Source organism: Anopheles gambiae, chromosome 2 (genome assembly GCF_943734735.2).
Source record: "Anopheles gambiae chromosome 2, idAnoGambNW_F1_1, whole genome shotgun sequence".
Lineage (NCBI taxonomy): Eukaryota > Metazoa > Arthropoda > Insecta > Diptera > Culicidae > Anopheles > Anopheles gambiae.
The window spans coordinates 107,576,509-107,603,306 of NC_064601.1; the positions used below are offsets into that span (position 1 = coordinate 107,576,509).

General features: G+C 44.5%; 3 protein-coding genes and 1 long non-coding RNA gene across 20 annotated transcripts in view; 2 read left to right on the plus strand and 2 right to left on the minus strand.

Moving 5' to 3' along the window:
• Window positions 1-26,798, minus strand: part of LOC1270253 (neurogenic protein mastermind) — a 134,664-nt gene that overhangs the window by 55,599 nt on the left and 52,267 nt on the right. The window lies entirely within an intron of this gene.
• LOC133391689 (uncharacterized) lies at window positions 868-25,539 on the minus strand. The gene is made up of 3 exons (XR_009765155.1): window positions 24,794-25,539; window positions 8,855-9,907; window positions 868-2,793 (listed from the first exon to the last, which is right to left on the minus strand). It is a non-coding gene; the product is annotated as an uncharacterized LOC133391689 (long non-coding RNA).
• On the plus strand, window positions 3,209-3,912 carry LOC3290243 (venom peptide SjAPI-2). 2 transcript variants are annotated; one of them, XM_061647376.1, is made up of 3 exons: window positions 3,209-3,368; window positions 3,444-3,701; window positions 3,765-3,912. In XM_061647376.1, exons 1-3 carry the CDS (start codon window positions 3,272-3,274, stop codon window positions 3,767-3,769), a joined length of 360 nt encoding a protein of 119 aa, XP_061503360.1. In that variant the 5' UTR covers window positions 3,209-3,271; the 3' UTR covers window positions 3,770-3,912. The 2 variants fall into 2 exon arrangements, with proteins under 2 accessions (XP_061503360.1, XP_565386.3); XM_565386.3 differs by lacking the exon at window positions 3,765-3,912 and having other exon boundaries at window positions 3,444-3,712.
• On the plus strand, window positions 6,053-6,529 carry LOC133391688 (von Willebrand factor-like). The gene is made up of 2 exons (XM_061647377.1): window positions 6,053-6,195; window positions 6,271-6,529. Exons 1-2 carry the CDS (start codon window positions 6,123-6,125, stop codon window positions 6,474-6,476), a joined length of 279 nt encoding a protein of 92 aa, XP_061503361.1. The 5' UTR covers window positions 6,053-6,122; the 3' UTR covers window positions 6,477-6,529.

Consider the following 26,798-nt stretch of genomic DNA (forward strand, 5'->3'; position numbering starts at 1 on the left):
TTGCCAGGGGTTTTGCATGTCTGCTCATCCGGGAAAGCATGACAGAAATATGCTGATACGCCCACCCATTTACTCTGCGCGTGTATTTGTCTGTTTATGGCAGATGAATCATACAACCTCCCTCTCCTTGACCAACCTGACGGTGAAACAGGCAGCAGCACAATGGAGCCGAATTTTCCATTTACAAGGCTATGTGAAATGCGGCCTTACGAGCGTTCTTGAGATCGGCAGGTGGCGGCGTATTCCGCGAGGCTGGGCGACATTAAAGGAATGGGTGAGTGTGTGTACGTGAGCTTAGTAGGCTGTACCGGGAGTGTTTGTTTACCCTTCAAAAGTTACACAACCACCAACAACGAGGCAACAGTTTTTTTTAATTATACGAGAGAGAGAGAGAGAGAGAGAGAGAGAGAGAGAGAGAGAGAGAGAGAGAGAGAGAGAGAGAGAGAGAGAGCGGCCTTCGTTCAGCTACTCCAGCCGATTCACGTGACCCTAGCATACTTGGTCACGGAATGTGAGATTGTTTTCCCTATCCTACAAAATGTACAACTGTTGATGGGAAACCTTTGGGAAATAATAACAATACAGCTTCCATTTTTTTAACAAATTTGAATTGGAGTAAAACAGTAGGGTTTACATCCTGCTTCTGTTGATAAAAAACTCAGCCTAAGAAAATATTATAAAAACTTACACAGCTTTAACAAAAAAAGAAAAACAATGCAAGTTGAACGTAGAATTCAAATGATACAGCTTTGATCCGAAATACAAAAAACCCTTAACTTTCAAGAAGTTGCTGTTTTTTGGAGGAAGATAATAGTAAGAAATTGTGAGATTGAAAATTATAAAATAATATCGGGAGCAAGACATATAGGTAGCTTTAAATTGATTTGCGTACATGCGTCAATAAATCATACTTATCGTCTTTATTGAGGCGTTATTTTAATGAACAAAAATGTACAATAATATATTTGACGTTAGAGCCAAGAAAGGAAATTGTTCATTCCGTTAGAGCCTTTTGTTCAAAACGTGCTTCAAACGTATGCCACTGACAGCTAGATCAGAATAAGGACATTCAACTTCACACAAGTTCAATGAAAGTTGCCCCAGCCACTCACTGTGGTCCCAACCCAAACGGCGCCTGCTCGGTGAGTGGCAAAATAAACAGAGCGAAATAGAGCGAGAGAGAGGGGAAAATGATTCAAATTGAAAATCTGAGAGCGATTTACAAACAACATTAACAGTAAAAGGGAGCAAAAGAACGAGAGAGAAAATAAATTGAGCTACTTGGAGTAGCCTCCCCTCATTTGCTCTCTCTCTCTCTTTGTTTCCGTCCGGAGAACTGAGCTACACATTTGTGCACTCTCTGTATGATTGTCAACAGAGTGCGTGTCAACCGCCGGGTCGACTCAAAACCACCCTGTAGTATTTTGACAGTTAAAAGGTGTTACTTGAGTTCTGAAAATAATCACACTAAAAATAGAAATTCCCTAGTAACACTGATGCGGTGAGTGCCAAGGTAGCGCGCGCGCTCACTTAGCAACCTGCAAGGTTCAATGTCGTGAAGCGGGATAACGCTCTCGCTCGCACTTCTGATTAATCTGGTTAACGTGTTTCGCCAACAATCACCCACCGGGGGTACTGGGTCGCTTGATACAGACTGATTCTTGCTAAAAATATCGGTCTGGATCTTGGTTACGAACAAATATAGTTTACATGTTTTTGTTTTGCACACACAGAGCAACCTTGCGATGACTCAATTTCCCACCACCTGTCGGTAGCTTTGATTACATAGTGCCCTACGCATCTCTACAGCGAAACGTAAACCGTCCTATCTATACCTTCGTCATTTGTTGCCATCCTGCGTTCTACCACCCTACCAACGGTTACGATTCGATTCCATTCACACGAATCAGTGCGACCGTGCAAGATGAACGTGCATCTATTTCTGTTTACAAACAAACATTCCGTCACTGGGTGCTTGAAGGGGGGGGGGGGGAGGGGGTTTGCATGTCAAGTTCAGCATATTTTTGGCAGTTAGTTTCCTCCTGTTCGGAAAGCATCAATTCAACGTTTGCAGTGCGTTTACCTTCCTCCTCTCTTGCTTCTGCGCTAGCATTGGAATTTTCGTTTTCACCTGCTTTCCTCCTCTCACTGTCGTCGTCTGTCTGTCAGTGTGCCAAACAGTGAAGGTAGAAAACGGCATGCAGTTCACCCTCCTTCCCCGTTTGTGCACACTTTTCATTGGAATGGAAAATATCCCATCAATCAATCGAAATGTCGAGAAACGTTACTGTTTACGAACGCTGGTCCGGTGGGACACGAAACCAGGCACTGGAATGCCTTTTCTCGCCACCCTCAGCTGGTAGAGGAGTGATGTAATGTTTGATAAAACATTCACCAACCGCTTGTTCCCTCCATCACCGTTGGTGGAACCGGCGGAAGTTCGTGTTCAATTCTTAGTTTTATTGCTACTGTTTCCACAACTATTTCATAACATACTATAGAACTCACTCGTGGCACGATTGTTGAAACGGAGCGAGAGAGAGAGAGTGAGAGAGCGCGAAAGTGAGCCACAGATAGAGCAGCCAGCCATGAACAACAAAGCAAGTTATACCCGTCAACGGTCGTGCAAAACTAGATCCATACAAAAACACACCACAATCAGCCGCGGTGCTCTCGAGCGCACGGAGACAGAGCGGCATTCCTTCATCTTTTGCATGGGTGGGTGTGTTTTGTATCGATTTTTTATTTTCTTACGTTAACGGAAAATCGATGGGTATTGTTTTCTCCACATACCTGAAACGAAAAGGAAAATCGAAGGAAACTATTAATGTTTGAGTGGATGGAGATAATGAATAGGTATCGATAGTAATTTAGATTTATATATATCAGAGTGTCTGTGCCACAAATTTTCTCGCAATGTTAACGCAGCCTTTTTTATAGCAAACTGTTTATATTATATTTCTATTCTTAAGGTTTTACTAGTTTGAAGGAGCAAGTGATGAATTAGGGTGGAGACAACGAATAAAACCGTATCAAAACCACAGCAATTCAATATCTACGAGCAATATTCAACTTTTTGTTCCCAAAATTGCACTTCAAACCCGATTATTCCAGATTGTTTGTACAACTGTGGTTCCATTTCCAAACACAACCCAGCCACGATTTTGTAGAAAGTCTCAAAGCTACTAGGAGACATGATCCACTAAATCGCATATGTCTGTTCCTCCGTTCACTCTGTTCGATTCTGCCTACGGGTGAAGAAGTTTACAGTATGGCGCGTTTACGGGTACTTGCACTGGTGTTGCTAGTCAGCTGCATCGTCGTCATAGCATCGGCTGAAAAAACTGACCAAGAAGCCGAACATGGCGGTAAGAGACTTGCATACAGGTTTGATTCCAGCTTTTTTTTTATAGACATTCATCATGCTCATTTTTCTTCCCTAGAAACTGTACCGGCAACGCCAGAGCCCAGCACTACGGAGGCAACGGAGGAGGAATCACCGCCACCAAAAATTGAGTGTACCGATCCGCGCGAAGTGTACAACGAGTGTGGCAGTTCCTGCGATGACCGTACGTGCGAAAATATACGTCGTGGTGATCATTTGGCGTGTACCAAGCACTGTGTCGAAGGATGCTTCTGCCGAAATGGTTACGTGCGGGACAAACATGACCGATGCATTCCGAGCTACCGCTGTGGTAAAGGTTCGTTGTAAAGTAGCTAAGAGTGTTGCATTGTTCACCCAGATTAATGAAGTATATGTTTAGCCTAATTGTGCAGTTCAATCGAGCGGTGTGTCAAATATTTACATGATCAGGACAACGCATTAGATCACGCAACACGGCGAATGATAACGGGCAATGGAAGGTCAAACACAAAGTGAATGTAGTAAAAAAATAAAGTAATTGGTAAATGAAAACCAAAACATGGAGATTAAAGTAGCTATTGTAAAATGGTAAACATATACTATTGAGAAAATAAACAGCAAGATCCTGGAAATAAACGGCTTTTACTGAAAATCGAATTGAAGATCAGTGATTATGATTATAGAGGAATTGAAGATCAGTCGAATAACATTATTCTTTTTAAGCATTCAAATAGGTAACCTCATGAAGTCTAGAAATTGCTTCAAATATTTCAGAGAATTGCTCAAAATACAGAACGTAGGATACGATTCACGCCCGTATCCAACATTGCAATACAATCATCCAGTTTGTGTTGTAATTTCTCTATGCCTTTATTGATGCAAAATGGGCCACTGAAATGATAATACCACAACTTTCCGCTGCACCGCTCGGCTAACCCATGGACTGACACATGTACGACGGAACGCATCTATTGGATTTGTTACGGACATAGCCGCCCCGGCAGAAACAACCGGGATTGCAGGAACGTCTACAGGCACTGTCATTTTTACGCTGGTTTGTACAGGTACGATCGCCACAAGCTGGACCACAATCGTCGTACACTTCGTTTGGATCGTAGCACACGATTGTTTCAGGACCTTTCAAATGAGACAGAAACACAAATATAGTTACAACGCAATCACTCACAAACACAGCATTTTTGCGAACTGTCTTCCTACCCGTTCCTTGTGCCACGATCGCCGTCAGCATCGTGCCAATAAGCAAGATAATTGCAAGGTAACTAGTTGCCAGCCTCATCGTGTCCAGTGTATCATCCGTCCCAAAACTGATATAAACCGAGTATGCGCAAAACCTGACTGGACTAGCGCATCTCGCCTAGGCGTGTGCCACGGGGAGGTAAGACGTACGCCAAATAAACTTCAAACAGCAGCCAGCTGCGCAAACACTTGTTACGTTATGTTGTTGTGCTACTGTACCCTGTTCAATAAACGCACCGATTACTCGTAATATGTCAAGGGAGTGTACCTAGAATTTCGCTACTTTGTGCAAGAATTCCGCTGAGCAATGTGATAAAATAAAATTACATGTTTTTTTGGAAACCTTGCCTAACTTATTAAATCAATGTGGCTTTAATTGTTGTGTGAGGGTGAAACATTACATGCTACAGTATGAGATAGTCATCTTTTATTGCCTAATAGACATTACCTCCATCCACGTTTTCTACTTTCTCTATTTTATTCATCACCAAACGTTAACCAAAGGTAGCACAAGTGTACGAGGGCACGCAACTACCGCTGCGACTGCGAACGTATCCTCTGTTGCAGAAGCAACCCTCCTTGCATTGCCGACCGCACTGGATATTATTCTTGCGCACGTTCTGGCAGGTCAAATCACCACAACCGCTCCCACATGGATCATAGCTTTCGTTCAATCGATCGCAAATCATATCCGGATACTCTGCAATAGAGCAATGCGTTTGGTAAAGATCTTTGACAGATACTCGCTAGCAGCACAAAATAATAAGCATCTTACCCTCTGGGATGGGCGCAGGATCAACAGCTAGAGCGAGACATCCTATCGCCATAATCGACACTAGTAGCACTACGAAAGTGGACCACCGCGAGATAGAGAAACGAGCCATTTTATCGCGTTTCCGGCCGATACTACTCTGTGCGAAAATGAAGCATTGTTCATTGTGATAATCGATCTGTACAGGCACGTTTTTTTCACGCCCGAAGTCTTCATAAGACACTTGCGCAAATAACGACCATTTCACAGAAATGAGTAACTGCAACATCGTCATGGGAAGTTGTATCTCCAAACAATGGAGCTTTCTATACCATTGTTTAGTTGTCATTAAATTTAGACAGGCATAATATCATCTACAGACGACTAGGACGACGGTTACTGGGTACGTATCTATAGTATAAAGCACGTTAAATTCAATACATTCTGACAATCCATCTTTGGATTTCTTCCAATCACTCATATATTTCACAGCGCGACGAAATGTGCGTGCTGCGTACTGTTCCGTCTGGTTTGGGAGACAACGTCCCACCGTCCCCCGTGTACAGGTTGTTTGTCCAGTTGTACCGTAACCGATGCAAAAACAGACATTCAATCATCTGAACCTAAAGTACGATGGCAGTTAGTAACGAGCTGAGCTAGCACGAGTTGCCACCGTTTTCATCGTGTCTGTAGGTTCCCCGATTTTCCAACACTCTGTAAAACCGTGCCAATTATTCGTTCCATCCAACCATGAAGGTGGTTGTAGTGCTGTGCTTTTGCCTACTGGCATTCGGACTGCTCACGACAGTGGGTGCTGCTGACGGTAAGAATACGGATCGACGGGGTTCGCAGGACCGTACGTTAAATGAAATAACGATTTTTTCTGATACACTTTTAGTGTGCCGCTTCGGTGAACGTTGGCGATGCGGAAGTGCGGATTGTGAAAAAAAGTGCGATACCTTGACCAGCACCACCGAATGCACCGAACCCTGCACCGATGGGTGCTACTGTGAACCGGGATTTGTGCGAGTGGCCGTCGGTATCTGTTCGCCCCAGTTTGTTTGCCGCTACAAGAACGGTTCGCCTAGACGAGTATACGCGTAAGCGGGTGTAAGGTCGTTCGGCGTGTAATTCAATAAATGCATCCCGCAACATAGCGTAATGTGTACATATACTTTACTAAAAAAAAACAACACTTTTTAAGTCTATGTTTGAGAGAATGATTTTCACCAAATGTGTGAGTGAACGGATTACGCTTCCAAGTGAAACTATTTACACAAACACGATCCACAGCTAGCGGCATGATTCTGCAAAATTTATGCATAAATACAACCATCCTTTTTCAAGTGGTAACTTAATAACATGTTGAAAAATAAGACATTATTGCAGGAAATGAGAAGAAAAGGAGCGTAAGAGTTTTCGCGCTCAGCATTATCTTCGCCTTGTGCTCGTTTGCTCAGGCCGTTGCAGAAAGAAAATTCAATATCACTGAAACGTAATGACGCGATATAGCTAGATGAATATAAAGTAATTCATTAGTATGCGTTTTTCAACAGCTGTCTGACAACACTCGCAACACACCGGTTCCGTACTGCTGCTTTGCCTAACGTATCACCACAATGGCCACACTGCCTAAATGAGCACCATTCCCAGTCATATCAATGCGAGCGCGCTAGGGCGCTTTGTGCACATTTGTATCCATCATTTGGGTGAAATTAATTTCATTCTCGTGCTGTATAATTGTGCAATTTTAATCGGTGGATCTTTGTCGGCGAAATCTTGGTGCGCCGGAAGGATAGTGTCTAGCGTGTCTGTTGTGTTGACACAAGATAGATGTAGTTCAATTTTCTGGAGCGCATGATGGGAGTGAGAGTGGTAGGGTGAATCATTTGCATAACCCACCTTTTTTGTGGACTACAACATGAAATTCAACGATTTTACAACTGCTACAGAAACATTTACTACAGGGAAGGTGCGCATATTATCACAAATATTGTATTCTGCCTTCTGGGGAGTAAGTTTTTTTGCTCAAATAAATTTTATCAATTTCATTTTAAAATGTGTGTAAGAAGTCTTTCATTGACAGGACACGATGAATACTCAACTAGCATGTATAAACAAGTGGAGCATGTTACCGTTGAGGACAGTTACAGTTTCACGTTCAGTTTTGATAAAGAGAAGAGGTTATAAAAAGCTAATTTAGTTCGAATATAAAATGTGAAATGTTTTAGATAGCGGAATCATCATACTATGAATCATACAAAAAAGCTCAACCTTGGCCGTTCTAACGTGACTAAAACTTTGAAAAAAAAAGCTGAACGGCAGCAGCACAATAATTATTGTGTTTGATTTATTTACCTGCACATGCCGAGTTCAACGAGCTGTACACACCGCTTTGCATTCAGTTTGCTCAAATGTGTGAAAAAGCTCAGCCAGGCGTGATGAAACCCGAACGCAAATCAACCAAATCAATCTTCGATTGGTGCTGAGGTACAAAGCACGCTTCTGCCGAACATCAACAACAACAAAAAGTACTCTGCTCTTCAACGATGTACACACAGTCACCGTACGTGTGGACAAACAAACAATTTATCGTGTGAACTTTGGGATACAATGCCGATAGAGCTGCTGCCCCGAGCCACTAGCACACGCCCCCCCAGCTAGTACCGTCTATCGGTACCGGAAAGCCACATCATTTCCTGTTGTGCAGCGCGCTTGGCTGCGGCTGGAGAAATTGAAACTATTAAGCCGTATTGCGACCGGTGGCATACCGGTGGAAAAGGTACGGTAGTACACACACACACCCACCCACACACACACACACACACACACACAGTGGGTTAAAAAAGATTGATGATTGCAGGAGCCGAGCAAGACATCATCGGACCTGGCGAGAGCGCGGTTGCCATTGCCAATCAAATTCCATCGAAAGCGACTAAAGGCAACACGCCAATGACGCAGCCAAAAATGTCGTTTTATTCCAGTCAGTCTTATTGGGGAGGGAAAAATAGCGGCAGTTGCATCGGGTAAAGATCGGCTGTCGGCGCATTGGCAGAGGTGTTTTCTAGTGCTGATGTCGTTTGGGGTTTGCGTTGATTAATTGAGGTTTGTTTGATTTTCTCGTCAGTTTCGGGAAGTATGATACATTGTTGCCAATTGGGGTTGCTTTTAGCCCAATCGACGGTGGAGAATTTCATTGGTGGAAAATAATTTACAAAATATACATAAAGGTGACACTAGAAATAAGACAGTTTAGGAATTTGATTACTTCAACAATCATACACAACAATCAATACACAGAATAGCTTAAATCCGATCAAAGCGCGTGTGTGTGTGTATTGGTTATTATCGCTAATCGAAAACAAATTGTTTCGAATGACGTTGGTACGCAGCAATCAACCATTTGTACCTATTTTCGCTTATCGTATGGAGCGAAAAAAAAATAATATAAAAGCATTTAAAAGTCGCACCATTCAGCTCACCTTTGAAACAAGCACAACCCATGATGTAGCCCATCATTGGAGTAGATGGTGGTGGGTCTACGAAAGACACGATCGAATCGACAACGGCCGCACGAGGAGGACGGCGATCGCACTACTAGCACCGCCGATGAAGCAATGGCACAATGGTTTAAGCGCTTTCCTTGCTGTTGGAGTGTCCCTCCTGCCGCCAGCAGCCTCCGTCGGGACAGGCGATAACGATAACGTTGCACCACCGATAAGTGGGACGGTTTTCGCCTACTAGACGCTAGAGGTCGCTCGTAACGTGTCCGTAGAACGCTGGACGAACAACAACGCACCTTCGGCTGCTGACGGGACTGCGGCGTACGTTTGTTCACGCGCTGAATCGAACAACGGTACGGATGCGTATTAGCTTCGGTTCGCCCTGCTACCACCAACGGCGAGCAAATGCTGCCCAACGGATGAGGTGGCGTGGCGCAAGAACAATGCACCCAGGAACAATGGTACTCGCCGGTGTCGTCGTCGTCGTGGTCGTTGTCTTCCCGAAAGAATTGACTATTGTGTCGATGCCGGCGTCGTTGTCGCGATGTTGCCAACACCACTTTTCTGCACTGTTTGCGCTGCTTAGGCCGTTCGATGTCGGCGGCTGCGGTGTCGTTGTTACTGTCGATGCTGCTGCGGCAGCTTCCACCGGCCGAGGCGCAGAGTGCAGCTTTGAAGCGTCCCGTGCACCCTCCTCCTACAATACGGCTCCAACAACCACCGAAACGTTCGCTATTCACCGTCTCGCTGATGCTGCCACGGTTGCACGTACTTGCCCACGAGTTACGTCGGAGCAGAACACGTCGCACGGTAGTGACTTTCATCTCCTTGCGGGCGCCTGCAAGCGCCTCCGCAGTTGATTAACGTGCTTCACTCTGCGTCCCACCGCCCACCCCTGCCGCAACCAGTTGATTGGATAGGACTCGTTTTCGAAAGGATTGCAGTAAGACCACGACACTCAAAATGGGATAATTTTCGTTCTGTTCACTACGGTAATATTTGAAGATAGCACACTTTCACACCTGACACTCACTATTTATAATTATAGAAAATGATTTATATTAAATTTTCTGTAATATTGTAACTAAACTTGCATGGAAATTAATTATTTATCGTCAGACACTGATTTAATCACTAATCGTAAGAAATATAAAATTTCAACAAAAACACTACATTAAATGCACTCCAAACTGAACATAACCACACTTGTTTGCTCCCGTTCCACTTCACTACTCAAGATAGTGGAAGCTATTTATACTCCATGAATTTCACACATCAACAATTTTGTTCACCGAACGCAGCACGCACAATGGAAACCGGCAACGGTAAAAGAAGTAATAAAGAAATGAGAAACGACAACATGCTCCTGCTGCGTTTTGTTGTTCTTTGTACGATTTTTTTTATTTTGCTCTTGTTTCCTAAGCACGTCGGTGCGCTAAGGATTTGCAAATACAATGTTTCAATGCAGGCTTGTTGATGATGGGGGGGGGGGGGGTAAGGCTATTGTTACTAGTCCTGCTAGGGCGATATTGAAGCCTTACTTCCTTCTCCAACGCCCGCGTGCCGCAACTGTTTACTTTCTTCACTTCTCAAGCTCTTTTACACACGCACACACACACACACGCACGTACACATATACATTCGCCGTACATTGGAATGGAATAGGAGTACGCACATGCGACTGCACAAGATTGTAAAATTGCAATAACCATTAGCAAACACACAAACACAGTAAATCGTACGTTTTACCCAGTGCTGTATCGATGAGCGGCAGGTAGTGGAGAAAGAGAAAGAGAGAGAGAGAGGGAGAGCGGCGTAGGATATGATGATGTGAAGAAAAGTTACTGCTCGTTTGTAAAAGAAACATTTGCTTTCAACACGCACATGTTAGAGCGAGTCTAAATTTAAACCGATTCTCATTAACATTTTAGTTAAACAAGTACTAATAATAACACATAAATCCTATTTTTTTACTTGAAATAACTATCGTCCAACGCTACTAACACCTTTTTTTCTTTAAATTGTCTTTCACATAATAAACTTACTATACCGTTTGAGCTGAGCAAAGCATGAACTAAAACTCACGCACACAGAGGAAATATGCAACCCTTTCTTCAAATTGCTAGCCTTTCACGAAATCAATAAGTCAAATTATTTACATGAAAGCCTGTAGGAATCAACCGGTAACCTACACTGTGGCATAGAATGGCGTGACAATGGTTCATAAAAACGAGTTGAAAAAAAAAACAACAGCAGGGACACTTTATTATTTGAAACACTTCCAATGTCTCAAAGAGCGTGTGGTGTTCACTTGCTCTGGTAGCTGTTGAAAAGAAGCAGCAACAATTATTTTCACCAGCAATCGAAAAACGCCTGTCCACGGCACAATAATGCACTGAAACGTTATTTGTTGTTGTAGATAAATATAAACCTTTTTGTTTACCTAACTAAGGAAGTTACAGTCAAAGGAAGTCGAAGAATTTTAGGTCAAATTTCAATTCAACACGACACTGTTTCATTATGACCGGGTTACACACCACTGCTGTTTGTTGTTTTTGGTCTAACAAAATGAAGGTACATTTTTTATTCACCTTTCTTACACTAACACACACACATGCGTCGTTTGTGGACGAAGTAAAACAAAAAAAAAAAGATATCCAATTACATCCCCAAGTACATTGGGTTAGCTGGGAAAGCCATCACTTTACTAAAGATTGCTGTTGGAAATGCACAAGTGGTGATGCACGCGCGCTATACCTGTGCGGTCCGCTGTGCAACGAAGAAGACGCATTGGCAACCCCCCACTGGCGGCTTGACTTGTAATGCTATCTCCGACGTGTGCCGAGCATACCGGCGCATTTCGCAACCGATTTGTGTATCGGCACACCAACACAGCGGCACATCGCCACAGAGCCACAAACACTGCTGTGGGATGTGTTGATATCAACCCCTCCTTGCCGCTTGCACAGGAAGGCGCGCGCGTTTTCCACGCTACGCTACACTGGTATGTGTGCCAGAGGTTGCGAATGGTTTGGTACTGCGCATGTGCATCAACTGCCGAACACTGGCACTGTTTCCAGATGCTCTCGTGTGTCAACCGAGACACCGAGATCCCGTGCACGCGCAGTTCCACAAAAAAGGACTAAAAACCGGCTAACAAATACTTTTTGGCACTAACACCATTGAACGCGTTTCGTTGTGTGGCCGCCCTAATAATTGCTTTTGGTAAACATGCGCGCACACATACACGCGCAAAGCTGCACTGGTGTTGGTGGTGCCACAGCTATTGAAACGAAGTCGGATTTTGTTGTTGCTGACTTCTTTCGATGGGCTGGCAAGTACATCATTTTCAGCAATGTGACAAAGTCATCCAATGAAGAAGCAAGGCAAGGCACATGCTTACCCCGAACCTGGCGACGCTAAATGACGCGTACATCACCACCACGCAGCAGCGCGGCATTGGGCGAGACGAAACGAACCGAAAAAACGGGCAACATGATGACAGGCAGTAGAAGTGCAATGGTGTGCTCTCTCGTTACCGTCATCGAAAGCATAAAGCCCTCATAAACCGATGGCTGCCGGGGGATGCTTTCCACCGGGTGTTTGTACTACGGTGAAACGGTCTACATTTCATGCGATTAGCAGTAATGAGGGGCTCTTCAAATTTGATGATGTTTTTTGCTGATAACAAACAAGAACACACCCACATAAAAGTGTGTCAAAGAAATGGGAGGAAAAATCTTTCTATGACTTTTCTTTGACTTTTCGAGAATATTATGCATTTTTATTTTTTGCACGAAAAATAAAATGATTTTATATTAGCAATCCTTCTATTTACGATCACTTTTTTGTTTTATTCTTGTAATTTAAGGAAAGAAAAAGCACAAATGTACAGTTTGACAGCAAAAAGTGACACATTTGTTTCGATCTTACGTTTTACGACAGATCGGAACAGCCATCGAAAAGAAAGGCGTTAAATAATAATTACAGCTTAAAAACTAAAATGCTAAATTAATATCATTTGAATTATCCCAACGGATCCTATCTAAATTGCATACTCGCTATTTCGCCCTCCTTTTTCGCTTCTTCACTACAGTCGAGCGCACCCAAAACTCTAGCGATGGTGACCAAGTTTTGCTTTCCCAAGCATGGCATGGCGTGTGTGTGTGTGGCCGAACATAATGATTATCACACTTGTTTCCAAAAGCCACACCGCACGGGAAACCTCCAAAACCGACCGCATACGGGGGCAAAGAGAGCAAATGTGTTTGGGGTGCATCGGAGCCAAAACTTTGCTTATCATCAATTAATAAAACAATAGACGTACCACCCTTGAATTGCCTCCAGCTCCCTAGTCTTGTGCCCACCTCTCTCACGCCGAGGCTACAATCATTTGCGAAGGCTCGAGAGCGTTTTCTTCATTGAGCGAAAAACTTTTCAACAGAACTGAACTTTTCTCATACACACAAACACATACACGAGTAGCTCGGCACTAAACTCGACTGAGAGGACGGTACGCTACCCCCCGCTGACAAAACTTGTCCTCTCGCAGCCCTAGGTTTTGTTCGTCACTTTCCACTATCACCCACCGACCGCAAACTTTTACTCAGAACTACCGACCGGGAGAGGGAGGGGGGAAGGGGAAGAGCAGCACACCGGAAACTTAACGATAATCGTTACCGTTATGGGTCATTTCCGGGGCATCTAAAAAGAAAAGCCTGTGCAGCACATGTACAGCGGGGCGTAAAGAGCGTTTGAAAGATACACGGGCGGCGACGAACCTTTTGGCACGGGGAGTAAACGAGTACAATTAGGAGGGGGGAAACTGCTATTTTGGGCCGTTTAAAAAGACCCACCGTATTAAAAGGCAGTGTTTTATTTCCGCACAGTAAAACGAATTCAAATTCAACCTAAAAATGAAATAAACCTGTTAAGAGTGTCGTACTTGATTAAAGCAAATTGCAATGCAGTTACGCTGAGCCGATTCGATCCAATTCGATCGCATTGCGTAATCTTCTGTTCGCATGAGAATGAATGAAACATTGCTCCATCCCTGTGGGGGACGCACAGCCATCGGTAGCCGCAGTAGTGCCCAGTGCCTTATCTGCCGTAACCGCACAACGTGCACAGTAGTAGTGTGGTGGCTCAGAACAGTGGCGTGAAAATGAAAATCCACAGTGCCAAAACCAGACCCCGGGCATGGTGCTTAATTTCACACATTTTCCTCAACGCTCCCAACGGTCAATCGGCAGCAGGTGGGTGAGGATGCACACGAGAGCAGGAATTATCCACCCAGCACGGCACACAGCGGAGGGAGCCCCCATTGAAACATCCCAAGCGGTCCCAGCGGGTATGCAGACAACGTTCAAAATCTCGCTGGTCATCTCTATTGCAACAGTGGGCGGAAGCATCGGATCGCTGAACGAAACGGAAGCCGACGGACGACACTGTATTTGTGGCTTAATTTCAACCGGGAAAGGAAAATAGATGGTCACCATAACGACACATCCCACACAGCCGACTTCGGGTATGTGGTGGTGGTCCGATCGATCACAGTAATACGATTCCAGATTTCAGTTTTTGACCAAACCGTGCCTCATCGATAGGGACATTCAATACAGTTCTTTAAAGACCAGTCCATTCAAAGTCTTTGATAAACCACGTTCAACTTTTTAGTGAAACAATTTTCATTCAGTTTCAAAACACACGCACGTTGGTTCTTTATATTGATCGTACGCCAAAACCCTCAAGGTATACCAAAATGGTGTGTGTGTGTGTCCTTATTTTGAAGCCAATCCGTACAAAGTATAATGATACAGAAATGAAATCCCGTAGGACCGAACAGACACGGTTATAGGATTACTCGTTGAGCAACGCTTGCTATATGTTGCTGTGGCTTCCAAAAGGCTTTACAAAGCGAAACAGAAAAGGGCTGCAACTGTCACACTGCTCAGAGTGAAACAAAAAAGCATAGACGGTGAATATTTCTTGAGCCCCTGTGTTTGTGGGGCTTATTCAATTTTTACAGCCCGTTTCAAGTTCCAAGGGCAACATGAATAACATTTGTGTAATGGAGAGAAGAAAAAAAATAATAACAGAATACGACAAATGCTGCTTAAGAACGGAACGGAAGGCAAAGTGTATAAAAAATGCATGCCACTCGTCGCTTACCCTTGTGTGTGTGGAATATTTAGTATTTTGGCGCGACTGCGTAACTGGTGTCGTTTAAAGGCGAAAGCACACACCCCACCAACAGTGCTCGCTATTTGGTGCTTGGCTATTTGGGTAATCGCTTTAAAAATGATTATTGGAAATGGTTTTAGTTTACAGGCTAGAAAGAAACCACTGAAGTGGTTTCAAGATACAATTTGCACAAACAGCACCATATCAAGCGGAGCTTGCTTCTCCCTAAGAGAAGCGAACATCACCAAACCATTAGTTATTTAAATTAAGCTGCCGCAATTCCTACCATAAACAAATCTATTTAATTCCAATAATTTCACGTACAACCCCCCTCCTTCCCTTCCTTCCGGCCACTACACAAACGAACCAAGCAAAGCAACGACCATATAAGGTACGCTCGCGCACATTTGCGCAAACATCCGACGTTCAATTAATGTGGCTGCTCTTCGCTTTCTTGCCCTGTTCCTCCCGGGCGACTCTCGCGACCAAACACAACCATATGTTCGCCGGAATTGTGTTTACAAAGTGTTAACGATGTTAGCAGTAATTATTTAAATTATCTCTACTGCAACGCTTTCCGCGGGAGCGACGCACGAATCGTGCCTTAGAACCGACCGACCGGGGTAAAGCGGGGCTGATAGTGGCTACGGTATGCCGCCATTTCTTAACGGGCAACTGGGTGGAGTGCGTGTGTGTGTGCGCTGGTAGCGGAGTAGCTGTTGTCATCAGACTAGTGAAGATTAAATTAAATTAAGCTCCAAAGAGCAAACCTCGCTTTTTTAAGCCTTCCGGTTAGCGTGGTACAAGGCAGTAGGGTTCTGATTTTTTGTTTGGATGAAGTAAGACATTTTTAAAGAAAATGGATTTGAAAATGTTGTACAATGTTTTGAGCCAAAGTATGAAAGTAATTTTAATTCATACTTTAATTAGTACAAACACGTTTTACAACTTCATATAAAGAAATCAAACCTCAATAAAAAAAACTACTAATTACTACTCATTGGCAATAATTTGGCCTGTATTTGTGCCTTACCAACAGTCTGCTTTCTGATGGTACATTGAACCAATCCTTTTGCCGTTAAATGTCTCTGGAGCATAACATTGGTTTTTCCCGGAGCAGCACTAGGTATTAGCCAGGCAATACATCCCTAAACGACAGTATAACGTTGCTGCCGGACCAGCTCGGACCTTGGCGAAAAAGGTTCAAATTAACGAGCGCGAATTCGTTAGACCGCTTCACCACAATCCGCTTACCGGGACTGGGAGGTATTTGGAACGATTTGTTCTTGCGTTCAGTAAGTGGCCGAAGTGAGACCAACGCCTGAAAACGACCAGCTGCGGAAAAAAGAACGAAGCTTAATATACATGTGGAGCGGGCAGAGCTCATATAACCACCCATGCAGAAAACACGGCGCACATGGTCGTGTGTCCATGAGAAGAGTGGTCCAACAGAACTGGAACCTGAAGCTCTAATCCAACCACCGAGCTGGACACACATCCACACCCAAACTCACACACAAAAGGTATAGTGGTCGTGCGAGACATACACGATACCCGAACGTACGCAGCAGCAGGCTTTCGAATGAGCAACCCTTTTCTTTCCGCAAAGTTATGATAGAGCGTACCGGTACCGGTCATCGGTTCCGGGTAATCGGTTAGCCGGAGTGGTCGTCGGTGGGCCTTTTTAGGGCTTCTCCGTGACCGGGACACGGACAAGGTTTCACGAAACGGTACCAATTTAACAAACACGCACACGCACGTGCACACAACAAAAATGACCTTTCGTAATAGCGCACAGCTTTCCGCAGACAGGCGACATTCTTTCCCTCCGCACGCTTCCTGCTACTCTCCGGGGGAGGTGAGCACGATTGATTCTCAATCTGGACCCAGCCGGCCATTAAACGGCCATGCGATAAGGGGGTTTACCCAGGCAGACAGGATAAGGCTGCTATTTTGGCTGCCCGTTGTATCTGTTTGTGTGTGTGTGTGAGTTGTGTTAACATAAAAATGAGCAGATAATAAAACTCTAATTTAAGCTTTCTATTGGGTTGAAGAAGAACCTGTCTGTGTCATGTTGACAGTTGACACAGTTTGATTGAAAGATCCTAGCGAAAGGAGGGATGACAGTTTTAGGGACAGTTTTTTGTTTGTTTGCGTTTTAATTTTTCTTCGCTTTATTAACAAATGCATTTTTCGTGTTATGCTTTACGACCAAGGTAAAAGATTATTTGGTAAGATTAGATACGTATCAACACGTTGGTCAAGAAAATGGTTCGTTATATTATTTATATGTTTTTTTTATATTAACAAACAGGTTTTATAAATAGTTATAGAAGATATAATAGAAATAATTGCTCCATATTGCTCGCCCCCAATACAAGCCCATACTAAAAACCATACCACTCGCACAACCGACATCAATTGTACGCGACGAGATAACCTCAATTTTCAAAACTAATCAATCGATCGCAATTATCCGCCCAATGTTGCGTGAAATGTCCCTTCCGCTTTGGCGTAGGTCGGTTCGGTGTAGCGATGGTGGCCGTGACAAGGGTAGGTAAAGCACAGTTTCCCCCCCCCCTCCCCCCACTGACCGAGAAAGGACAATCGTCGGTTTTCATCAATTTTCTAATTTAATGAACCCAACAACCAGAACGGGATCGATGAGGTCGTCCAGCACGAATCGTTTAGCAGTGACCGACACATAAGAAGAAGAAAAAAAGGCAGAATGTGAATTTACCCGAATGGTGGAGAGCAAAACGGGTCAGTAAAAAATGAAGAAAAAACCTCCAGCGAGACCAAAACGACGCCCTCACTCAAGCCGGCACACCCTTCGCTTGATGGCGACACGTCCTACCATACAACGACCCACAGTCCCCACACAGCAGTCGGAAAAAAGTTTTGTGAAATTTTCAAAAGCTCGATGCCGATTCATAAGCTAGCAGAGGCAGGTGGAGGTGACCCGCCCGGATGGACCGGACCAGAGCAAGGTTAAATAATTGAGAAAGCTTTCAGCCCGCTCAGCGAGCGGAAACTTTGCTGGCCCCGGCACCATCGATACTCGGTTTGTAGTTGAGGTGTTGCGGTTGAAGGTTTATAACAGCGAACGTGCATGGAAAGGAGGAAAAAAGAGCAAAATTATATTTCATTGATGAGCAAAAAATCGCATCGGTCGGCCCTTGCCCTGCCATTCAACCGAAACCAAAATCGAGCGAGGGCGCCCCCCGTCAGGATTGCAAAATTGTGCCACCGTCCCTTATTGGGCACAATTTTCGGTCACGTCACGATGTCAACACCGTGGACAACGTGTAGTTTGAGCAGGTGGGGGGGGGAAGCAACGAGCACCCGACAGATTCTTGGCCAAGTGGGATCAATGATGATTTCCCGCAGGTCTGGCGCGGGATCGTAAAAATGTAAACGAATGGCAAACGGAACCGGTTTTTTTCGAAACGGAAAAAAGAGCATCGCATCCATATGCTCATCTGCTTGCATCTGTTAGTGGGAGTGCACCGGGGTTTGAGAATGAGAAATTAAAGTCCGCCCGTACAAGACGTCCATCAATCTGCGCTTGTCTGTTCCGTTCGAATGCGAACGAATGGTAAGGCATTTTCCCACTTTCCACCCAGCCGCGTATGCATGCATTCTAGGGCGCACTCACGTTAGAAAGGCACGTCGCCGGTGCACGAAGCGAATGGATATGTGCCACCCCGGGATGAGCCGTCTCCCAAGACGGTCTTCGCCTCCTTGCTGCAAGAACAATAGCATCGTCATTCTGCAAACGATGCAAATGAAACTGAGCTAAAATATGAGCGTTTCGTGCGTTTCTTCCTCCTTCAGCATGCCGGGTATGAAGTGAAACTAATCGCTTCAGCTCACTCAAGCCTCGTACACAACACAACTTTACCGTACTCGAAAAGGATGCCGTAGATGTACATGGCAGCAGGAAGAGTAAAGTGTTTCAGCAAACCAAGTGATGGAATACATAACGAGCAATGATTTTTCATTTTACTACACAAATTGAATTACATACGCGTAATGGCATGCACAAGTGAATCGATATGTTATTTCCTTGTTCATATTCTGCCCTTTTTTTCTTCTATTATTCATGCGAACAGAGTTTATTGATCGCAGAAACGGCGCAATACCCATTTCAAAGCATGTTTCAACACACCGAGCAAACGCTATACGATAGATTAACTAATCCCAGGCAGCACAACATGTTGTTTGCACCGCAACACGTACCTTCGACAGAGCAAAAAGCACACGACCAACGACAACCGAAAGACATAAACATTTATCCTGTCACGTTTACACACAAACACACATACACCCAACGGTTCCGCGACCTAATAAGCAGCGAACGCTGACCGTTTTACAGCCGCACAGTCTCGCCTAAAATCCCAACGCCCATATCCGTTACGAACCGACCCGGACACCAACCTGATGGCATTTAGAGCCGGGCGCACTTTGCTAACGAGGACATTTCCGCCCTTGTGCAAAGAGAAGTAAAGGAAGTGGCTATAGCGGTGAAAAAAACCGGGGCCTTAGCGCCAGCAGCGGGTTGGGTAGGGGGAATTTATGGAAACGGGCGTTAGAAACTAACGAGATCCTCGCGCGAAGCGGTATGCAGTCAACAAGTGCGTTAAAACGGTCACACTTTGTGTAATTTGATCGCTCTTTGCTTAGAAGAGGCGGCGTTTTTGCCCAAGTCATTCCAGCGGATGCCCCAAACGGTGGAACAACTTTATATTGCAGAAGAATCAATTGAAGTGCGTATTATAGGACGCATTAAATTATACAGTTTTTTTTTGTTTTGACGTATTCAATTAGTTTGTCTTATTGGAACTAAACGCGTGTTTTTAATAATTATAATTATAATTAATAATTATAATTATAAATAATAATTATAATTATAATTAATAATTATAATCATAATTATAATTATAATTATAATTAATAATTATAATTATAATTAATAGTTATAATTATAATTAATAATTATAATTATATCTCAAATAGTAAAAATTGTGTCCTCAAAGGTTATGTGTTAAATGTAGCAGTTTTTAACCTATTTACTCTTTATTGTAGTGTCGTTTATCGCATAATCTAACTGCCTCCCCTCTTCCGTGGCTATTCCAACTATTCCAATGGAGACGCTTGGTGCTTCTCGTTTACACAAAACGATTCCTTACATGGAGACGCCCGGTACGTGATGCGACAGAACGACGGGATGGACTCCTTTGAACATAGCGACAGCACCGCGCCACCATTGCTACTCATTTGCAACAATACCGAATTAACAGACATCATTGACTTAATCATTTGCCAACAGAGGCTGCGGCTCTCCGTTCCTTTCTCCCCACCCCCTTACAAATGCACACCACCAACTGCTTTCTATCCTTACGCCGATATCCTTCGCATCCTTTTTTAGTCATTCCCGTTATTGTTTATGGCAAACCCCCCTTCCCCCATCCCCAACAGCGCGCTATCATACGAGACGTGGCCAATTCCATCCACTTCCATGCGTTTGGCACTCTGATTGCAAATGAGCAACACTTCGTCGTTGACAAGGGTTCAACAACAACAACCACAGCACCACCGACGAGAACGGCGGGGAAAAGTGGATGTTACTGTCCTTTCGTCCTTTCAGCGTCACGCGCGCAAACCTAGACTCAAATTAGCTATCGGCTATTCCATTCCAGCCAGCCACGCTTGCCCTTCCCCCACTTCCTGCCGTCTGCAGCTGTCGTGTGCTACCGTCATTAGTCATCGCTCACGTTCAATGGCTTCGAAGCGCACTTTTACACAAACACACACACACACACACAACCACAGCTGATCGAACCCAACAAAAAAAGGGGGACACGGGAAGGAAGGCACGAGAAACGGTGAAAGATGATGGTGCTATTTTATGCTAATGATCAGCAGGACAGTCATAACATTTGGAAGCTTCCAACCATGCCCCGCTACTGCTCTGCGTCAGATTCCGGCAGTTTGCGCTGTTCATCGCCTCGGCCGACCCAGTGGCGTCCGTCCCATTTGCAAGCAAACCACCTTTTCCACCAGCACACACACACACACACACACACACACACACACACACACACGGGGCAGCACATTTGAAGAGGGTGGTGGTTTTTCGGAAGCATTGCAAACATCCTCCTCCACTCACGTTCGCCTCCTCTCGGGCATTTCGATTGCTGGTGAAGTTTGTTTGATTTCCTTTAAACAAACACACTTCGAGCGCTAATCGTTTCGGCTACAATTCAATCGAGCAAAAGCCACTCGTAACGTGTGTGTGTTTGTGTGGCTGGGTGTATGTAGGAAATATGTGGCCATAAGGTTGAAGTGGCCGAACAGAGAACTGACGTTTGCACGGTGCTAAGGGAGGAGGTGGCCAGCGAAAGCACTGCCCTCAAAAACCACTCAACAAGACGTGCGCGCCGCCCCCTACGGACAGGCGAGAGAAGGCGAGAAAGAGGGAAAGAAAAATGCCACAAAAGAGTAAGCTAGTTTGAACTGGTTTTTCTTTACGACACGACGTTGAATGTTGGAAAATGCACACAAACACCTGCACCTGGGGTACCATTTTTATAGTCGCAAAACTTGGAGGGTCGTCACGAACAAGCAAACAATAAAATATAAATATAGTTTCGCTCGGAACCGGTTGGAACCAACAGGCCGGTTAAAATGGCCCACACCAGGCACGGCAGAGGCGAACATTGGTGGTTTTATTTTCTAACAGGCAAAAAAAGCTTAACTAACGCAACAGCTGCTATCGCTAGGCATGGCCGCGTCATGACACGACACGCCGACAGGAGCAATGCATGTAGCACACGACAAGAGTTTGCAAGCTCTCTCTCGTTTGTTTTGCATTGTTTGCAAGTGATATTTCACCGTTTCGCTTCCTCATTACAGCAAATTAATTCATGAATTCTCACTGAGCGAGGGCGAACAACTTTGCTAATATTCCTACACACGGGTGCGCACGGTTCAAGTATGATGACGGATGCAAATCGGAATGCTGCTGCCTCGAGGTTTAGGGTACATTCGCTTGTCTCAAAACTTGCCCAGCTGGGTTAGAGGTAATGTATTTATAAGATGGCTAAAAATACACAGAAAACAAAGCGTAACAGAAGAACAGAGTGGATTGCAGGAAAAATGGGACGTTTCGTCTGCTTGGTTGGTTTTGTTTGTACCACAACGGAATTGGATAGACAGTTTTACGAGACGAGATTCAAATATTACTACTAAAGTAACATTTTTGATTGCATTTTGACAAAAAAAAACATGGAATAGAGGTTAAACATTGCTCTAACTATTTCAAATTATCCATCAAAGCTAATAACCGATTTTTGCTCATAAAAAACGTTACACATATCAAGGTGAAACCACCCGATTTGGTCAAGAAATCTACCACGCTTGCGGTATGCTAGTCACGCATCGGGCAAAGATTCCACGTGCCAGGATTGTGTGTACAAGGCATTACAATACTCGGGTGCACAGGTTTCCTTTTTTCCATCAAATCACCTTTTCCATCCCGTGTGATGGGTTATCGCGTTGGTATCCGGGGAACTGACAAGGAAAACGTACTACAGCCCTTGCAAACATTAGCAAAGGAATGAAATTACGTAGATGGAAGCAAACCCCTTCCTTTCTTATTATTTCTCCTGTATCGTTCCTTTCCTGCATCTTGTCCAGCGTACAGAACGGGAATGCAAACATGCAACGATCACGTAAAAAAAAAGAACCTTCCACAACCAGTCGGAAAAGAGACAGCGAAGCGCACAGGGAAAAAAGAGAGAAGCAACTAAACATTTCTCTCAAACCGTGTGCGCGCTTTTCTATCCAGCCACGTTTCAGCCAGAGGGGCGCTTTGCGCGTACCGAATTTACCCCGCCGCGGCAACCATTGCAAGACCCACTCGAAATGCACTTTGCTAGCCCCATCTCCGCATTCCTCCCACCCACACGTTCGCTTTTCCCTCCGTTCTTTGCGTGAAAAAGAAAAATCACTTCCACAACGTGCAACACACGAAGGATGGGCGCGCGCGCACGGCTGGAAGTTCTATCTGTTATATCATGCTTTTCCGTCCACCGTTCGCGCTATCAACCGCGATGCTAAGTGTGCAGCAGCAGCAGCAGTAAGGTTCACGTCCAGTGGCATCAGGTCGATAATGGGTTCGCCCCGTAGTGCACTGCCACCACACAAACGCAAACATTCACACACACACACATACAAACGCGTGCAGCCATGGACACAGAATGGACAAATGAAAAGCTTGCTTTTAAAACTGGGCATACTTTGGATTGGTTTGTGTAATTTCCACTGCTGTGACGTGCACTGCAAGACGGTGGTTTGCTGTGGTGTTTTAAAGTGTATAACAATTTCCATAGCACAGTTTTGTAGCAGCCCGAGCTTTTCATTTGACGCATTAATTTTACCATCCTTTCGGTCCCCTGGTTGCAGGAAGAGCCAACATTACGGCCAAAGTAATATGGCCCAACCCATATTCATCGCCAACTTCAAACGCAACACAGACACCACCCAGAGCGCCCTTAAACAAAAGGGGCTTTGCGCAAAGTCACTCGCTTTACAGCGTTTGCAAACAATGCCACTAGCAAAAGCCAGTAACACGTGCACCGTAAGCCCACCATAAATCACTGTTTTGTGTAGAAAATGGCACTACATAAGCGGAGCGCAGCAGCGCTGCCATTGTGTGCGTGTCGGGGGCAAAAAAGCGAAGTATAATTAAAAGCACTGTGGGACTGTGAACATTGTGCAAGGCTATTACTGTTGTTGTCGAAACGGATAAGCTTTGTAGCATGACTAAAGTTTTCAATTAAAACATTAGAGCCTGAGCATACTTTCTGAAAAAAAAACAACATATTTTGCACCATCATTATCGAAAAGTACCATGACACTTTGCCTAACTTTGAACGTTACAATATAGCTTTCTGCTCGAAGAAGTTCGTGACAACTTTCCAAGAACCGGTTGGAGGTGCACACCCTTTGCAAAGTGAACCCTGTGCTACGCTATCGTCTAACGCCTGCAAAGACACAACACATAGTGGTACTAGGCAGGTTATTGAATTTCTTTTGAACAAAGGGCAAACTTGTTTAAGAGTGCTGTTTTCCGTTCTCGATTTACTGGTGCCAGGAGTGGACAACATATTGGTAAAGCTTGTAAATACCATTCAACAACTACAAAAGGTTCGCATACATGCAACAAACACAGACACGCAAACGGTACAAAGCGCACACCATAGTCCGGGGCAAAGGTGCGTCAAAACCCATTACACACATTCTATGCATTATGGCAGTAAATATATGAGCTAGTAAAAATTTGAAAAAAAAAGCTAGATTGCACATAACTATCCTCCAACATCGTCACTTTTCGCTGTCACGCTACACTCACTATTCCCAGCTCGCTTGCTCTCTTTCTCTTTATCCTTTTCTCGATCGCACTACCTCTTTCATTCACTCCTCTTATCTGCTTGGTCCTCTTTCACTCACAACGCAGCAAAGGTGTAGCCTTATACCTCGTCGTGCAAGGATATCTGGCATCTGTAACACTTTCACACAAACCCAGCCCAATTAAATTCAAACCGAAAAAAAAAACTGAACCACCTGGGCACACCACATTTGGCACCCACCCCCGTGGGTTGCGTTCGACCAGTAACAAGCTACACTTTTCTTTTCATACACAAACTCTCCGGTAGTGGTGGTTTCTACCTTGTGCAATTTACATGTCGTCACGGTTTTCTTACTTCTCGTCAAACACTTTCACAAAGGGTTGTCCACACCGCTCCCGTGCTCACGGCACGATTCGCACGCGGGACAGCAGCACGGGACAGCATTTTGGTTGAGGTTGTTTCTTTTTCTTCTTCCGCTCGGCTTTGCACAACCCTCAATACACACAATGTATGGCAAATATCCCCAAAACGCAACCCCGGAAGCACCGGGAACCAGTAGCAGTAGCGCAAGAAGGGGGTAGCGCACGAGGGCAACGCACACGCCGACTGTAAAAAATGTAGTGCGCGCGCGAGATACGAACGGCACGAATGGCCGCTGTTTACTGACCGGAATACACAAACCGACGGGGCCAGCACTACATCCACTGAAAACCCCGAGACACGCACACACACACACAAACATACCGCCGGAAAGGAGAGCTTCTCGTTGGCAATCTCTCCCAAACGCTGGCGTACGGGAGCGGTATACAAATGGCGACCTAACGAACGAAGCCGCCCAACCACCAACCAGTCTAGGGGCGTTCATTGGCGTTGGTGTTGGTGTGCTCTGGACGAGCCGCTCGTCTGCTTGGGTAGCTGTGCTGTGAATGTGTGTGTGTGTGTTTGAAACAGTTGCGACTACACGCACATATCCAAACCAAAATGACGACTATGGCGCCTGTGTGTTAGTACAATCCTGCCGGCAACCACGAACACGATGTGCTGAGACCGCGCGTTTACACAACACCCCTCTCCACTTCCTGTGTTTCTTCAGCTGGGCTTTTCGTCACTACAACTAACCGATCCACCAACCCACCCACCCACTCTTCACCCAGATGGCTTGGAATTCGGTATTTTGTCATGCATGCAGAATATTTCGATGCCACAACGAGATTTATCTGCTCTGCATCTAAGTGCTATGCTTCGAGACATGGTGAGCTATGTTGCATTCGTTTGCACTATGCTGTACTGTGCTTATTGAATATTCAAATTTTTTTTTTAGAGTTTTCTAGCCTTCAAGTATTACCAAATCATTGAAATAAGTTTACACAAAACTTAAGCCTAATATTAAACGTTTGTGCTATGACCGGTACATTCCACAAAAACGAATTATCTTATGCACAAGCAAACAAACAGAATGAGCGTTGCAATACGTTCCATTGAATTACTGATGGATTACGAATCGATTGGATAAGCCGTCCACGCCAAAACCGTTATCGTTATCGGGCAAACACCGCAATTGCAGCAACTCGCGTCCAATTTTCTTATCATAGCATTCCACCTTAGTGAAATGGATTACACATTGCAAGACATTCAAACTGCCAACTGCTGTCCAAGGGTTAGCTTTCGACGTACAAGAGAGCAATGCAATAGAGTTATGTTTCTCTCACGTTGAGCAACGTTATTTTTGTGTGTTTTGGTTTGTTTCATGTAAGTACTGTAGTATGTTTGTTTCTGTCGCCCTCTTTTTACATGGAGTTGGTTGGTGATAAACAAAAAAAGAAAGGTCGATCTTGTTAAGCTCGCTTGAAATTGATTTCGACTCGACCTTATCCTTGTGTGCGACATTACTTCTCGTGTTCCGTTGTTTGTCCCGTCTCTCCTTTACCTTGAGATTGTTACTTTAACATCCAGTAACGTAGATCTGTGGTGAAGCACAATGGATCAATATTCATCAATTGAAAACAAAGCAAGTAAGACACTTCCTTGCGTCTAAACTACGCTTCTACAATGTTGCAGCAAGAATATCAAAATGTTTGCGATTGAATTGCATCCATCATATCAGCAGGTCGATTACAGGTACACACCGTGGAATATTTTTACACCAAAAAACAAAAGGTCTGCTCGTTATGGAATCGACTGCTGATTGCATTTTTTGCTCTCATTGTTGCTCTAGTGGCGACAGTAAAGATAATAACCAATCTACTATTAGCACAACGCCGTAACGCCTATCAAGTGGCAGTCTCGATTGAGTGCGGCAACACAGATAAGATTGTATATTTAGC